The sequence below is a fragment of the Pleurodeles waltl genome, chromosome 5 (assembly GCF_031143425.1).
Source record: "Pleurodeles waltl isolate 20211129_DDA chromosome 5, aPleWal1.hap1.20221129, whole genome shotgun sequence".
NCBI classification, from domain to species: Eukaryota; Metazoa; Chordata; class Amphibia; order Caudata; family Salamandridae; genus Pleurodeles; species Pleurodeles waltl.
The window spans coordinates 654,492,199-654,509,825 of record NC_090444.1 but is presented as its reverse complement, the minus strand read 5'-3'; the positions used below and the strand labels follow the sequence as shown (position 1 = coordinate 654,509,825).

Here is a 17,627-nt window from a genome sequence, read left to right as displayed (position 1 = left end):
TGCCCTTTTGGACCCACTTTGGTTCCCCCTCAATTTTGACATATTTTTCCTTCTTCCCTGTCACAGGCACTTGGCCCACCTACACAAGTGAGGTATAATTTTTACCAGGAGACTAAGGGGAAGGTTGGGTGGTAGGAAATTTGTCCCTGTGCGGTCCTCCTACACAAAAGTGTGGGACAAATTTGATTCTTTAGCTAAATTTGAGGTTTGCTTAGGATTCTGGGTAAGAAGACATTGGGGGATCCATGCAAGTCACACTTCCCTGGATTCCCTTGGGTGTCTAGTTTTCAGACATGTTTGGGTTTGGTAGGTTTCCCTAAGTGGATGCTGAGCCCAGGACCAAAAACTCAGGTCCCCCCCCACCCAGCAAAAACAGGTAGCTTAGTATTTGATAACTTTGATGTGTGCACATAGTGTTTTGGGGTTTGCAAAGGATTCTGGGTAACAGAACCCAGTGAGATTCCCACAAGTCACCCCAGCTTCGATTCCCCTAGGTGACTAGTTTTCAAAAATGCGCAGGTTTGGTAGGTTTGCCTAGGTGTCGGCTGAGGCCAAAATCCACAGCTTGGCACTTTGCAAAATGCAGCTCTGTTATCTTTTGGAAAATGTGATGTGTCCACGTTGTGTTTTGTGGCATTTCCTGCCACGGGCGTTAGGCCTACCCACACAAGTGAGGTACCATTTTTATCGGGAGACTTGGGGGAATGCTGGGTGGAAGGACATTTGTGGCTCTTCGCAGATTCCAGAACTGTCTGTCACCAAAATTTGAGGAAAAAGTGTTTTTTGGGCCAAATTTTGAGGTTAGCAAAGGATTCTGGGTAACAGAACCTGGTGAGAGCCCCACAGGTCACCCCATCCTGGATTCCCCTAGGTGTCTAGTTTTAACAAATGCACAGGATGGGTAGGTTTCCCCAGATGCCGGTTGAGCTAGAGGACAAAATCCACAGCTAGGCACTTTGCAAAAAACACGTCAGATTTCAATGTAAAAATGTGATGTGTCCATGTTGCGTTTCCTGTTGTGATCATTAGGCATACCCACGCAAGTGAGGTACCATTTTTATCGGGAGACTTGGGGGTAACACAGAATAGTAAAAGAAGTGTTATTGCCCCTTGCCTTTCTCTACATTTTGTCCTTCCAAATTGAAGACATTGGGTAAAAAAGAAGTCTATTTGAGAAATGCCCTGTAATTCACATGCTAGTATGGGCACCCCCGAATTCAGAGACGTTCAAATAACCACTGCTTCTCAACACCTTATCTTGTGACCATTTTGGAAATATAAAGGTTTTCTGGATACCTATTTTTCACTCTTTATATTTCAGCAAATGAATTGCTGTATACCCGGTATAGAATGAAAACCCATTGCAAGGTGCAGCTCATTGATTAGCGCTGGGTACCTAGGGTTCTTGATGAACCTACAAGCCCTATATATACCCGCAACCAGAAGAGTCCAGCAGAGATAATGGTGTATTGCTTTCAAAATTCTGACATTGCAGGAAAAAGTTACAGAATAAAACGTGGAGAAAAAGATCAGTTTTTTCACCTCTATTTCAATTCTTTTTTATTTCAGCTGTTATTTTCTGCAGGAAAACCTTGTAGGATCTACACAAATTACCCCTTGCTGGATTCAGAATGTTGTCTTCTTTTCAGAAATGTTTAACCTTCTTGGATCTAGCATTGGTTTCACACCCATTTCTGTCACTAACTGGAAGGAGACTGAAAGCACAAAAAATATAAAAAATGGGGTATGTCCCAGTAAAATGCCAACATTGTGTTGAAAAATTGTGTTTTCTGATTCATGTCTGCCTGTTCCTTAAAGCTAGGAAGATGGTGATTTTAGCAAACCCTTTGTTGATGCCATTTTCAGGGAAAAAACCACAAGCCTTCGTCTGCAGCCCTTTTTCCCTTTTTTTTTTTTAAAACGAAATTTTTGCTGTATTTTGGCTAATTTCTTGGTCTCCTTCAGGGGAACCCACCAACTCTCCGCACCTCTAGAATCCCTAGGATGTTGGAAAAAAAGGACGCAAATTTGGTGTGGGTAGCTTATGTGGACAAAAAGTTATGAGGGCCTAAGCGGCAACTGCCTCGAATAGCCAAAAAAAGGCCTGACACCTGAGGGAGAAAAGGCCTGGCAGCAAAGGGTTTAACATGAATGTGAATGACTGTAACTTGTAGGGCAATCTGCACTTCTATGCCTTAACTCTATCATCATTTCTGTGACCACTGAATGTTGACATTGGTATCCTGAGTACACTCTGATGCCTTGAACAGGTTGCATTGTAATCTATGTTCTTGACTGATGACTGACATTTTTCACAGCATTGTGTTGGACTCTATGAGTTTCACACTGAGGCATTGATAAGCATTTCAATAGGAAAAATGACAACACAAAACTGGTTAACTATCATGTTGCTTACATATGTAAATGTTGCTTATTCACTATGTATATGTGTGGGTACACACTGTCAGTATGGATGAGACATGTATCTGTTTAGTACTGTATATGTGATTAAGTTGCACAATATAGACTTTTAAAACATTCTGGGGCTTACACTTACATTGCATGCCCCATGTGATCTCTGTATAGGCTACTTCCAGTGTTTTTCCAGTAACATTTTACTACATACAAGTATACTTGCCTGTGTGACATATGTATTCAATATGACAGTATTTGTTTTCACACCTTTCAAAATTTGGAAATTTGACTGATCCCAAGAGTAGGTACACCATTGAAGAGACACAAGTATCAATTGTGTAGCCTTTGCACTCACAAGAATATCTCAGGCATACCCATACATTTTGATGTGATTCATTAACCAGTACATATTATGTGGTTCCATTCTTTCACACAGAGTGGAGTGGAGTGAGACGTTACTGCTCACAGATGTTCTTTAGCTACTGACATAGAAGATAAGTGCAGGAATGTCAGTAGGTGACATTAATAGGTCCATCTTTCTGTACGTTGTTCCCACTAAATATACATAACATTTGGGGCCAGAAATGGGAGGTGGTACAGTGCAGCACATAAAGTCACATTTCTACACTGCATTTCATCACTAGGAAGGCCAATGTTGTCCAGTATTTTGGCCACCTAGCACTTTCCGGTCCTTTTACCCTGAACTGGCTCGCAATGGGCTGGCTAGCACAAACATAGGCACCCTTGCACCATGGTGGATGCAGATCTTTGTGCATAAAAAGACACATTTCTGGACATATATGACCCTTAAAGGCATAGTCAACTATGAATGTGTGCCACGGAATTAAGCACACATTGTAAGTAGTAGTAAAATCAGGGACTAATCATATTTATCCTCAGCTGGTGGGCACTATTTTTGGACACATTCCCAGATTTTCCTTGTTTGGTATAGATGACATATGTTATCAACCATGATAGTTTAATGGAAACACCACCACAACACATATGGGACATCACCCTTGAACACAGTGAAGCAACACAGCATTTGACACAAGGTAGCTTTTGTCCTACATGCTTTAACATAAAAAGCCACCCAAAGGTTCTTTGTGTGCAGCGGTGTAAAGCCACGTGGTGTGGTGGGGCCCCCAAACTCCAGAGGTTCCCCTCAGCACAGTTCACTGTGCACGGGCAGCAGGCCCCTGACTTGGGAAGGGGGCCCCTCCAGGTACTTTGCAGGGGGGTCCCCTCAAGTTTTGTTACACCACTATTAGTGTGCCAATCAGAGTTATGGAATTGCACTATGCATGTACCATGATTCATGGTGGAAGTTTTAGGCACACCCCTCATACATCTGGCCCTTGCTCCATCAATAGACATGGATATGATGATTCTGTCATACAATTTTATATTTTAGTTTGTGTAATGTATAGTTCAAATTTACTTACCAACAAATAGGCAATTCTCATATCGGCCATTCTAGAACCACTCATTTATGATGCTGTGCGTGAAGATCTTTGCATCATGTGCACTCCCTGGGTATTTGGCTAGCACATTGGTGAACCTCCCCAGATGATCCACGATGGCCTGGACATTGACAGAATGAGTGTGTTTCTGATTGCAGAACAGGTGTGCTGTTTCAGTTGGGGGAACCAGTGGCACATGTGCAGTCCATAGCCCCCAAGACATGTGTAAACCCTGCAATTCCAAAGAAGCCTTGCTTGGTCTCCCTCTGATTTTGTTGTGTCTTGTGGAAGATGAGGTACTTTGGTCTGCGGCAAATGATAGCATCCAGGACAGTGGACAAGGAGGCAGGCAAAGATGCCTGGGATATTCCTGGAACTCTTGCTGTTGTGACCTGGAAAGACCCAGTGGACATCAGGTGTAACACAGCAATCAGTTTCTCCTGTGGAGGAATGTTGATGGGCCTGGCAGTTGGTTGCAACAGGCTTGGCCCAGTCCTTTGCTGGAAATCGATGATGGACTCCCTTCTGTGCCTTACAAATTTTATCACCTCATCCACCCTGTGGTTGTTGAGGGAGCTTCGCAGTCGGAAGTCACGGTCCTCCTCCTTTGCTGCCTTTGTGGTGGTCTTCTCGGTGCTCCTAATTGCAGAATGATTATCTCCAAGGTGTGGTTGAGCTTGCCAAAGTGTTTTTGGATGTTCAGGTTTATATAGCACAACCACTGCGTCATTTAGTATGCCTGAGTTACTGATGCACATGAAATTTTGGCAGATTTTGGCTTTTCGTGTCACATTCATGCGCTGCAGCACACATTGTCAAAGCCATAAATATCACTACATTAGTTCTACAGGACTTTTTGCGGCGGAACGCCTACCTTGAATATATTAATTTCTGTGTGGCGCAGCAGCTTGAGGTGCAGTTTTAAATGATGCAAATCTAGAAAAATTACACATTTGGGCGAATGTGTTGTCTCATAGTTCTGGAATAGTGCTTGCACCATCAATACACCAAAAGTTTTGGTGCAATGCTGGTGTAAGCTTCTCATAAATATGCCCCTAAGTTTGATCAATGACTCCGCCATGTTGAAGGAGCCATGCACCAAGCTTCAAAAAGCATTGACAGAAAATGTTGTGACAGTGATTCCTGCCAATGCTTTAGAAATGTCTACCACTTCTAAATTTGGCAGGTGGCACCTCCATCAGGGCCAACTCATAAATCAGACCCCAAGTCACCATAATGATGTAAGGCAGAAACCCATAAAATAGCATAAAAGTATATTGAAACAAAGCTACAGTCTGAGCCTGCCTTGGTGCTTGCCTTGCCATAGCCAAGCTAGCTCCTGTGTCCCCAGTGAATGCCCTGAACTGAATCCAGCCTTAGTAGGTTGTCCATTGGTGAGAACAGTGAGGTACCTTATTTTAAAAGGCAAGTCAACTGGTGGGATGGCAGAGCTCCAGCAGTGCAGGTGGCCTACAGCTATTTTGAAAAACCATAAATTAGTGTCTTCTGAAATACTTTTGCATCAAGTCAACTGAACTGCCGAAACCTTTTTGAGAGGCACAGTTTTCAAAGAGCTTCTATAGGTTTAGACTAGTTAGCCTTCTGTGGTGTCAGGGAGAAAAGGGCAAGAATTAAACCTTTATAGAAGAACTAGCTGATCAGTTGAGTATGAAGAGAGTCATTGAACCTGTCTCCGGCACCTTTACATCTTTAGATTTGGCCACAATGAAGATTTTCAGCAACCTGAGAATTTTAGAGTAAAAAAATGTTAACTGCCAGAAGGCTGGGACATGGAGAAGATGGTATTCAACCAAGATGTCATCCCAGCTAGCAAGATATTCAGATCATCAGATTCTGAGCTTTTGCAATGAAATTCAAAGCTCCAGCACGAACATGGGAATAAGGTATTCAACCTCACTGTGCACTTTTCAGTGATATCTCCCTGACTTGCTCTGTTGGAGGATTTTAAGCTCCCAAAATAGTGGCTAAATTCAAACAAGAGCACAAGCAGACAATACAACAAGGTGGTGATGTAAGTAGGCTATGAGGAGTCTGATTCCTTGTATGACTTCTATGGCCTTCCATCACCTGTTCCACAACTATGTGGATGTCATAGCACCTGAATATAAACAAAACTTTTAAAACCTAAAAGCAATGATATAAAACTATATCTTGTTTCGGTACCAAGGGCAGGAGTCGAAGATCATAATAACGGAGATTTGTGAAAGTTGTAATTGGTTTCTTATAACAATGAAGCACATTCAATTTTCATACAACAATAAGTAGTAACTTTGCAAATCAGTGATTTAGGCAAACAAATACTCTTAACTGGTTCTTAGCTGGGGACGTAATGGTTACGTCCCACAGCACAGTGCTCCTGTGCTCACCAAAGGTCGCCTCCGGAAGAGAAATGCATTTGCATTTCTCTTCCGATCATGTGATGGGGGCCTGAGAGGCTTCAAAAGGAAGGAAAGGAATTTCCTTTCCTTTGAAGTCGCTCAGAGCATTTCAGCAGCCGGATCATGAAGCGATCTGGCTGCTGAAATGGCCACTAGACACCAGGGATAATTTTTCTTTGTAAAAGTGGCATAAGGGGACCGACCCCTTGGGCAAGGGTCGCTCCCCAGAGGGGCAATTATTTTCAAGGCCTTTTCTGCCCATGGGGGCAGATCGGCCTACTGTTAGGGCGATCCACCCCCCGGGGGGCAGAAACCTCTAGTCGCCAGGGATCTTTTTTTTTTATTTTGCAGACGAGGGGAACGACTCCTTAGGCAAGGGTCACTCTCCTGGGGGGCAAATTATATTTAGGCCATTTCTGGGGGCAGATCAGCCTATTTTTATAAGGCCAATCTGCCCCCAAAGGGGGCAGAAACCACTAGACACCAGGGATTTTTTTTGGGATGGTCAATTTCACGCGAGGGGAGAGACCCCTTAGGCAAGGGTCGCTCCCCTGTGGGGGGCAAAAATTGTTGAAGGCCATTTCTGCCCCCCCTTGGGGGCAGATCGGCCTATTGTAATTAGTCCGATCTGCCCGCAGGGGGGGCAGACACACCTAGACACCAGGGATTTTTTTTTTTTTATACATGTGGGGACCGACCCCTTAGGCAAGGGTCGCTCCCCTGGGGGGGGGATTTATTTTAAGCTATTTCTGCTACCTTGGGGGCAGATCAGCCTAATTCTATTAGGCCAATCTGCCCCCGGGGGCAGAAACCACTTAGGCACAAGGGATTGGTCTGTGTGTATGTGTGTGTTTTGTTTGGGGGGGCAGCCCCTTGGGCAAGGTCGCTCTCCACGGGGGCACATTACTGTTGGCCATATCTGCCCAGATCAGCCTTTTTTGGAAGGCCCATCTGCCCCAAAGTGGGGGGAGGCAGAGAGCCCACCAGAGACCAGGGAAGATTTTTTTTCAAAATAAGAGGGTTGGGGTATGGTCCTTACCCCCACCCCAAATAAATGGGGCCAAATTTGTTCTTCCCACCAGTGGGCAGATGGGGTAATTACCCCCAATCCACACCCGGGGGGCAGAAAGTCTACTCGATGCCAAGGAATTAAAAAAAAAAAATAGTGGGGTGGTGGCTACCAACCAATATGGGCATGGTTATGCCCCCACCCCAACTGAAGGGGGTAACAGTCTTTCAGCTCTCCTTCGCACACTAAAACATCTTATCCCATGGCAAGCAAGAGGACTTTTGATTATTTTGGGTTTTGGTTTTACATTTGGGCCATGAGAGCTTGGCTAACTCTCAAAATCGTCCCACTTGGAATGGTGAGGGCTGCACTTTTTGGACTTTGGGACGCTGCCACGTAGGAAACGCCACAAGACCTAGACACATCTGAAAACTAAACATCTGGGTGATTCCAGTGTGGTGTGCTTCACATGTACCCCGCACCATTTTCTTACCCACAATGCCATGCAAACCTCCAACTTTGCTGGAAATCACACATTTTTGTGATGGAACATACCGGAATCTGCAGGAATCCACAAAATTCCTACCACCCAGCATTATCTTATCCATACCAATAAAAATTCTGCTGTACTTGTGAGCCTAAAAATGTTTTTTTTTCAAACTGCTCTTTTGGACCCGCTTTGGTTCCCGCTCAATTTCAACATGTTTTTGCCTCTTCCCTGTCACAGGCACTTAGCCCACCTATGCAAGTGAGGTATCATTTTTACCAGGAGACGACTGAGGGGAACGTTGTGTGGTAGGAAATTTGTCCCTGTGCGGTGCTCCCACACAGAAATGTGGGAAAAATTTGATTTTATTAGCTAAATTTGAGGTTTACTGAGGATTTTGGGTAATGAAACATTGGGGGATCCACACAAGTCACACCTCCCTGGATTCCATCGGGTGTCTGGTTTTCAGAAATGTTTGGGTTGGGTAGGTTTCCCTATATGGCTGCTGAGCCCAGGACCACAAACTAAGGTCCCCACCCCCCACAAAAACAGGTAGTTTAGTATTTGATCATTTTGATGTGTCCACATAGTGTTTTGGGGCATTTTCTTTTGCGGGCACTGGGCCTACCCACACAAGTGAGGTACCATTTTTATTGGGAGACTTGGAGGAATGCTGGGTGGAAGGAAATTTGTGGCTCCTCTCAGATTCCAGAACTTTCTGTCACCGAAATGTGAGAAAAAGTGTTTTTTGGCCACATTTTGAGGTTTGCAAAGGATTCTGGGTAACAGAACCTGGTGAGAGCCCCACAAGTCACCCCATCCTGGATTCCCCTAGGTGTCTAGTTTCCAAAACTACACAGGTTTGGTAGGTTTTCCTAGGTGCAGGCTGAGCTAGGGGCCAAAATCCACAGCTAGGCACTTTCCAAAAAACTGCTGTTTTCTTTGAGAAAGTGTTATGTGTCCATGTTGTGTTTTGGGGCATTTTCTGTCACAGACGCTAGGCCTACCCACACAAGTGAGGTACCATTTTTATCAGGAGACTTGGGGGAATGCTGGGTGGAAGGAAATTTGTGGCCTCTCTCAGATTCCAGAACTTTCTGTCACTGAAATGTGAGGAAAAAGTGTTTTTTAGCCATATTTTGAGGTTTGCAAAGGATTCTGGGTAACAGAACATGGTGAAAGCCCCACAAGTAACCCCATCCTGGATTCCCCTAGGTGTCTAGTTTTCAAAACTGCACAGGTTTGGTAGGTTTTCCTAGGTGCAGGCTAAGCTAGAGGCCAAAATCCACAGATAGACACTTTCCAAAAAACACATCAGTTTTCTTTGGGAAAATGTGATGTGCCCATGATGTGTTTCCTGTCGCAGGCATTAGGCCTACCCACACAAGTGAGGTACCATTTTTATCGGGAGACTTAGGGGAACACAGAATAGCAGAACAAGTGTTATTGTCCCTTGTCTTTCTCTACATTTTTCCTTCCAAATTGAAGACAGTGTGTAAAAAAGACAACTATTTGAGAAATGTCCTGCAATTCACATGCTAGTATGGGCACCCCCGAATTCAGAGATGTGCGTATAACCACTGCTTCTCAACACCTTAACTTGTGCCCATTTTGGAAATACAAAGGTTTACTTGATACCCATTTTTCACTCTTTATATTTCAGCAAATGAATTGCTGTATACCCGGTATAGAATGAAAACCCATTGTAAGGTGCAGCTCATTTATTAGCTCTGGGTACCTAGGGTTCTTGATGAACCTACAAGCCCTATATATCCCCGCAACCAGAAGAGTCCAGCAAAGATAATGGTATATTGCTTTCAAAATTCTGACATTGCAGGAAAAAGTTACATATTAAAACGTGGAGAAAAATGGCTGTTTTTTCATCCTCTTTTTCAATATTTCTTTATTTCAGGTGTTATTTTCTGCAGGAAAACCTTGTAGGATCTACACAAATGACCCCTTGCTGAACTCAGAATTTTGTTTGTTTTTTTAAAATGTTTAGCTTTCCAGGATCCAGCATTGGTTTCACACCCATTTCTGTCACTAACTGGAAGGAGGCTGAAAGCACAAAAAAATAGTAAAAATGGGGTATGTCCCAGTAAAATGCCAAAATTGTGTTGAAAAATGTGGTTTTCTGATTCAAGTCTGCCTGTTCCTGGAAGCTGGGAAGATGGTAATTTTAGCACTCCAAACCCTTTGTTGGTGCTATTTTTCAGGGAAAAAAACACAAGCCTTCTTCTGCAGCCCTTTCTTCGCGTTTTGGGAAAAAACTACATTTTTGCTGTACTTTGACTAATTTCTTGGTCTCCTCCAAGGGAACCCACAAACTCTGGGTACCCCTAGAATCCCTAGGATGTTGGAAAAAAGGAAGCAAATTTGGCGTGGATAGCTTATGTGGACAAAATGTTATGAGGGCCTAAGTGAGAATTGCCCCAAATAGCCAAAAAAGGCTCAGCACAGGAGGGATAAAGGCCTGGCAGCGCAGGGGTTAATGCCCCGTAAAAAAAACATATGTGCATGTTTTTAATTTATTTCTGTATAATGAATAAGGTATACCTCTCGGAAGTCTATTTCCCTGAAAATAATAATAATAATAATTATTAATATTATTATTATTGTTGAATTATGAGGACATTGTTGCCATTTTCTGACATTCCGTCCCCCTTGTCTGTGCGATAGCACTTCTGTTTCATGGTCACTTGGAAATATTCACATTCCTGCATGCAATATTCTAACACCAGGTCTGATACCTTCAGCTTGAAATGCAGAGCTGTGGGCATTTTGTGCATTCCATTATGCAGACACTTCAATTTCTATTTGAAGTTGATAGCTGCTCTTTCTAGAGCTACTTGAGAAAGGCCAATGTCAATTGCTGTCTCCAGGATGCCAGGTTTTTAGCTGTGTAACTGTTATGTGCCCTGCCTTCCATGGTGATCGTGTTGTGGTAGGAGGTGAGCCACACATTTAGCGAATTTCTACTGTGATTTATTAGGCAAATATATGTGCAATTTATTTGAACTTATATTACATTTTCTACAGTGTTGTATGTGTGTGTGCATGTGTGTTTGTGTGAGTGTGTGTGCACGTGTATAGTGGTGACCTTCAAATATATTTATGGTCTTCAAAATGGCAGCATCAGGCATTATGTACTTTTTGTGGTATGTTCAGAAAAGTTAAGAAAAGTGATATGGAATGTTTAAGTTTGTTTGAGACCTTCCAGATAGCTCCACAAATGGATGGCTACAAATCTGTGAAAATGTTTTCAGTAATACCTCCATGAAGAAAGCCAGTGGCATACTATTATATTTCATATCAGCAAACATGATTCACTTTTTTATCTCTAGGTGTCCCTAGAGCTGGGATGAGGTAAGTCCTGAATTAAAAATCCTGCATATGTCCCTCGTCATTCTAATCATTCAGTTATTGTTTCTCATTCTAATATTTGTGTTTCAGTTGGTGTCTTCATTCAATGTTTGAGCTTTGTGAGAAGGTTTTAGCTGTATTTAACTATTCATCTATGCAACTCCATGTGCATGATCACCGTTTTGGTAGTGTCTGTTTTGTGCGCAACTGTGGCTAGAGTATGTGTGCAAGACATTTTGTCTGTGTTTCATTACTTGAGACTGTTATCTTACCTGTTGGTGACTGTAATGTTAGACAACATCTCAACAAGATTTAGAGTCTGATTACGACCTTGGCGATGGGATACTCCGTCACAAACATAATGGATTTCCCGTCTGACATATTACAAGTTCCATTATATCCTATGGAACCTGGAAAACGGCAGGCAGGATATCTGTCACATTGTTGACGGAGTATCCCATCCTCCAAGGTCATAATCAGGCTCTTAGTCTTCAGGGTGTTCTCGGGAAGTAGGTGTATGTGACTTAAGTGTTTTTACACAGCGGTGGAATTTCATTTGCTGGATGCAGCAATCACTTAGATGGATGTGGACGGGTTAACACAAATAAGTTGATAACAGCCTATGGTGCAGTACATCTACCAAACGTGGTGGTGTACATCTACCAGACATCCATGACTGGTTAAGTCACAATGATAATCCCTATATAATAAGATTTGCATAAAATCTTAAAAAAGAGATGTCTGCGAGTTCAAGTCCTTACAATGCAACCAAGTCTCCACAGCGTGAGTGAATTTTCACACCAAAGTCCCAACAAGGATAATAACCTAAAACATCTCATGCTCTCCCACTCTCTCCCTCTCCTTCTCTCTCTCAAAACCCTGGCTTTTGCTTCTAAATAAAGAAATGGTCTCTGTCTATCTAAAATGCTAACATCCTAGCACAAATATGTTGTGTGTGACAGTGTCCTCTCCACACAGCGGCAGTAACCAGCGCTTCCTGTATCATTTCCTTATTACTTTGGAAACCTCACCCTGATCAGTTTGCGGTTTTCTTCATCTTTCCTGCTCTGTGGAGCATGTCTGATGCCATCTGTCAAACCTTGCTGAATGGTAAGTTTTGAGCACCTTCAGAAATACAAATGAAAATATTTAAAAATGCCAGAAGAAATGCATCCCATAATGTGCGGCAGAACCAGGAATGATGTGTGAGTCTCGTCTTATGACCAGGTTTCAGAGCGAATTAGGACAAGGCAAGTCGAGTGACTGAATGGAAGTCAAGTGACTCAATAGTTAATTCACATTGCAATGTCAGACTACAGAAATGAATATGTTTGAGAACAGGTTAAATAATTTCACTGAAGGTTGTTTGCAGCTTTTTCAGATCATTTGAGAAGCCAAATGCCCTTTACTATGTGGTGGTCCAATGTGCCCACGATTAAATTAAGGGGCTTGGGTTTGAATACTTTCTTGCGTTCTTAATATTTGCGTGGCCTTGACCACTTTATTTCCCTGTGCATCACTTATTCACTTGTTTTGTTTTTGCACTCAAATAGGTGTTGTTCTGGTGTGTAATGTTGTACATCTTTCTATGTATCACTTATTGTATTGTTTGCCCGACATTATAATCCCTGAGTATCTAAAATCTGTCAAGGAGCAGTGTGGCTACCACAGATTTTGAAAAAAATCACGTGCACCTTCTCTGTTACTCGTATGAGTTTGTGCACCTACACAGGTGAGACAGCTTGGAAAATGAAGCAGAGGTTAGATCTCTCCGTTTCTGAACTATACTGTCTGCAGCTCATGTTCTAACTGATAGTGTTATGCCGCTAATATACACACCGTAGAGAGCAGTCTTTTAGTAATGAACAGAAAGGTATATGGCCCTCTTTTCAACCTGTACGCGCTCAGAAAACAATCAATCATGATATATTGTATTTTGGAAAGGCCTGCTTGTGAAAAAAAGCCTTGTGCATGCAATAGAAGCACTTTTTGCATTGTTAATTATCATGGAAAAGCATTTTATGACTCCTATATTGCTGAATTAGCACTGCTCACTGATATAAATAACAACATAAAATAGTCAGGCTTTCGATTACATGGAAAAGTGTTGCTCAAACATGCAAAATTGGTTTGCACCTGCACACCGTTACATGATATAGCCACTGCATTGTCTTCGCTGTCGGCCTCTACTGATCACTGAAACATCTATATGCATCACTTCGTACCCACTTGTCCTTTCTGTCGCTGCAGGCCCTACGTTGTTCTCCTACACTTCTTAACTCTGGCTGTTGTACTTTTGAGTAGTCAGGTTGGGGAACGAAAGGGCTTCCTCGTTATAAATACTTCCAGGGTAAGTCTGCATGCAGGATGATAAAACAGTTCCAGTGTAGTGATCTCATATCCAGCAACGAATCTGAACATGTATGTGGTAGTAGTCACATAAGGGGGATAGGGGAAAATTAGACACAGGGATTCCTCCACTTCATCAGATCCTATGCCTAAGTGAAGGGTCCTCCTAAAATATAGTTAAATACGCACTGTGAATTCTCACCTTCATATTTCTAAGTGGCATACTTTATCATTGAGTCCTCACCTGTTGTGGTGGTGAGACACCAGGTGGGCTCCACCCTACTGTTGGGGGAAGCCCTGGGATCCATTTTTAGGTTCGGGACCTGGAACTGCTAAAATGCCATAAGGTGTCTAACTGTGTTGCTTTATTTATATTCATAAAAGGGCACCCTGGACAGATTAATAGACACACGGGCGAGGATGGACAGGGAGTCTCAATGATCCCTTAGTTGACCAGTCAACATGATTTAGCTGTTAATCTAGTCACTAAGGTCATCCATCTTTTATCGGGATCTGCTTGTGTATTTTTTGTGGACCTAGCAGGCTCCGTTTATTTATTTTTTTACTTTTATATTTTAGACAAATTTCTCTTTGTGTTTCTTAATCATTTTGTGGAACACACCTATTAATAACACTTTACCATCTCTGTTCCCAAACTTTGGGTATTTTGTGTTGACTCGGATATTCCAGTAGGCTATTTCTGTAAAATAGCAAACTCATAAAGGTTAACACACCCACGATTGTAATAAGGTATTCTCCTCTCCCTGATAAAATGTGCTGCACTGCACACTGTGACACTCGTAGTGAGACTAGTGGTGTTGTCACACCACCATCACGGTTCTCTTTCACAAGACAACAGGCTCACATCTATCTATTTTTCCTTATTCGTTTGCTATCTAAATTGTGCTGGTGCTTATAAGGGTTATGTATACCCATGCTCAACCTACCGTTTTTTAGGCTGACCTGCGGTGTCTATACTATTACGGGAGAGCACGCCAGGGTAGGTTATCCTGTGGTGCACCGGCACTCAACTATAGTGACCGCTTACGGCATGCTACTTCTCATGGGGCCCCCCCGTATGACGAGGGATGGGCGACCTTTTTTGTTCCTTATTTTTGACAGACAGTTTACTCCAATGTAAGTGACTGCATTTCTTGTATGTGATTTTCAATTATTTGATCTCCCTCAATTTATTAAGAGTCAGGGGAAGTTTTCATTGTTGGTCCTGAAGAAGCGTCAAAGGATCTGTATAGACCATCATACGCGAAACATGTTGACCATACTATAGGGATTGGTGATAATTTCCCACCCTTAAGTTCTAGTTAGAAAGCGGCTGAGCATTAACTCTAATTTTCCACTTTCCTTGTGTTTTTAATCCTGGTCTTAACCCTACCTTTCTGAATTATTAAACTATACTGATTTTAGTAGGGCTGAGAACTAATTTTAACCTTCCACTCTCCTGCCTGAAGACGTGTCTGACCAGTACTACTTCGAGTGAGTATTTATCACCACGGCAGCCACGTATAAAAAGATCTCCGGCAAAGAGCCCCCAAATGGGGAGCCCGTCAGACATTGCAGCGCCGGTCTGACGAGGAGCAACCCGATGATGAAGCATGACATCCTATTGGATGTGTGAGGGCTCTCGCTCCTGAACATTTAGGTTCCCCTAGACGCCTCCCTTTCTGGAACAGTGTATACATCTATTGTGTTATTAGCTACTTGGGAGACTGTACAGTGGCCCAAATAACTCCCAGTCCCCCTATTGTTGATATACTATTATTAGGTCATGCTTGTTAGGTCATGCAACATGTCCATATTTACTTATTAGAGCTGGGCGAACTCTGTGGAACTGTGTGACATTCGAGAGGAAAGTGCCATTTTTCCCAGTGCCTTCAAAGTTGGTGAAATTGGAGCAGGCCATTGGAAGTTACGTAAAAGGATGGTGTTCCTAACATGCCCCATAGAAGATTACGAGCAGGCAGCCCTCGCTGTCTCCTAAAGTGATCGATAAAAGCAAAATGCAAACAAAGTACTAGTGTCCGACTTACTTCAACAGAAGGCTTGCCTGGGCAGGCACCTAGCCTGGTCTCCAAACTCCTAAGTGGCGGAGTTCAGGCGGGCCGTGTTACCTTTTACTTCCTGAATAGAACATGTAACGTCACCGCATGATATAAAAATAGTATTTATTATTTAATTATAAAATAGTTAACACTCTATTGTTAATTTAAAACATAATGTAACATTACGTTTTTTTAAATGATTACATTAATTTTAACTAATTCTCTGCATCACTTTTAATAATTATAAATGCGCAATATTTTTTTTTTCAGGTGGGATTTTACTTTTTTAATTTCAGCTTCCCTTGAATGTGACTGGTTTTATTTGGTGTAGGATCTCATGCATAGTAAAGTTATGCTATTTAAATAGATCTGGCTTTGCTTAAAAACTGTGATTGGGGTTCCCACTGCGAAGCGAGGCAATTTTAGCACTGCGCAGGCTTCACACAAGAGTTGATTGATCCACAATGACGTTTGTGTTACTTTGTATTAGAAAGAGCCACCTTGCAACCATACAGATGAGTAGTAAGTTTGAGAGGAGATGCATAATGTATCTATTCACAGGGAAAAACCCTTGTCTACAGTAAACCTTTCAACATGCTTTTTTCTTTACAGCTCTTTATGGAGTGTTATTTGCTGAGCACAAAGAGGCTGCCTTTGCAAACTATCGCCTCTGGGAGTCACTGGGCTTTGTCATTTCTTTTGCGTACAGCTCCTTCCTGTGCGTTTACGTGAAGCTTTACATAGTGCTGTCTGTCCTGGTGCTTGGCATGGCTTTCTATGGAACTGTTGAATTCATCGAATCCAGGAAGCGGCCTGACACAAGTACAGAGATTCGAGAAAACTAGAAGTCCACGACTACCAAAAATCCAAGCATCTCAACACACCCCATCTATTCAAGGAGACATGAATAAATTCAAACTTCAATACATAACCACACTGGATATTTTTGATAAAATAGGTTTTTCTTAAAATATAAACGATAAAACTAATATCAAATAGTCTAAATTGGGCTCAGAACATGCCTGTAAAGCCTCGAGGAAGAAATGGTTTACCTGTCATGGACCATATTAAATGTATTCGTACTGTTTTCATGCATGTGGCTAAGACCAGCACCAGTGTTGAACATAGAAAATGATGCATCAATGAGTTTAGCTGGTCTACAGAATTTGAAGCAGGAGCTTTGTCTGTGTAACTGAAAGGGGAACTTATTTTATTTAACATTACCTCACCTTTAGAATAAGCATTGAACACAACACAACTATCAGAGTTTCATTGACTGTAATGATTTCAAAAGTCCTATCCAGTGTAATTTATGGTTTCACTACAATGAAACAAATGTCAACAATTATTTGTTTTATTACATGTGAGAGACAGCAAGATTACCTCTTATTGCTGACTGTGTGTACTCTGGCACAAACGTTTTGAAAATGCTGACCGTTTTTGGACTCTGGAACGTTTACAAAATCTACCTTTGATAAACCAAGGGAAAACAAAATGGATGACAGAGCAACTGTATATAAAGGATGTTTGTATCTTGAGGCTGTAGATTTGGCTATGCCTGGTGATGAACAATAAAGAGTGACGTTCTCCCTGTGACCCTACATCGAGGCATGGATTTTACGGGGTATGTATGTATATAAGTATTCCCGTTTCGTTTGTAAAACGCAAAAGACACAGAGTGCTGACCAGGAACTAGAATACAGAGGCCCTCTTGATGACTGCATATCACACAATTAAAACTGACACAACCTGTAAACATTTACAGAATATTACATGAATTACAGAATAGAATGCAGATTTTGTGCTTGTGGCACCAAAATGCAGGTTTCTCAATATCATATTTTTCCTAATAAATATTGACAGATTTGACCTGCTGAAAACTATCTAGGGTATGCAAATCTTTCGCACCAGGTGCAACAAAAACTGCAAAAATCCGTTCCAATGTATGTAGTAACTGGAGTTACCACACATATCAGAAGTTATCAGCTCGCTTGCTAAGAGCCTTAGGCCTAATTTAAAATTTGGCGCATTAAGTACTCCATTGCAAATATGACAGAGTACTGCCTGTCAAACCTTCAGTTG

General features: G+C 42.2%; 1 protein-coding gene across 2 annotated transcripts in view; it reads left to right on the top strand.

Annotated features, from left to right (window-relative positions):
* Nucleotides 1–17,425, top strand: part of LOC138295911 (protein unc-93 homolog A-like) — a 304,727-nt gene extending 287,302 nt beyond the window's left edge. The window contains exons 8-9 of one of the 2 annotated variants that reach the window (XM_069234533.1): nt 12,115–12,246; nt 16,158–17,425. In XM_069234533.1, the coding sequence (XP_069090634.1) occupies nt 12,115–12,246; nt 16,158–16,390 (365 nt within the window). In that variant the 3' untranslated portion in view covers nt 16,391–17,425. The remainder of the gene's footprint in view (nt 1–12,114; nt 12,247–16,157) is intronic. The other variant, XM_069234534.1, reaches the window with a different exon arrangement.
* Nucleotides 17,426–17,627: the final 202 nt, after the last annotated feature.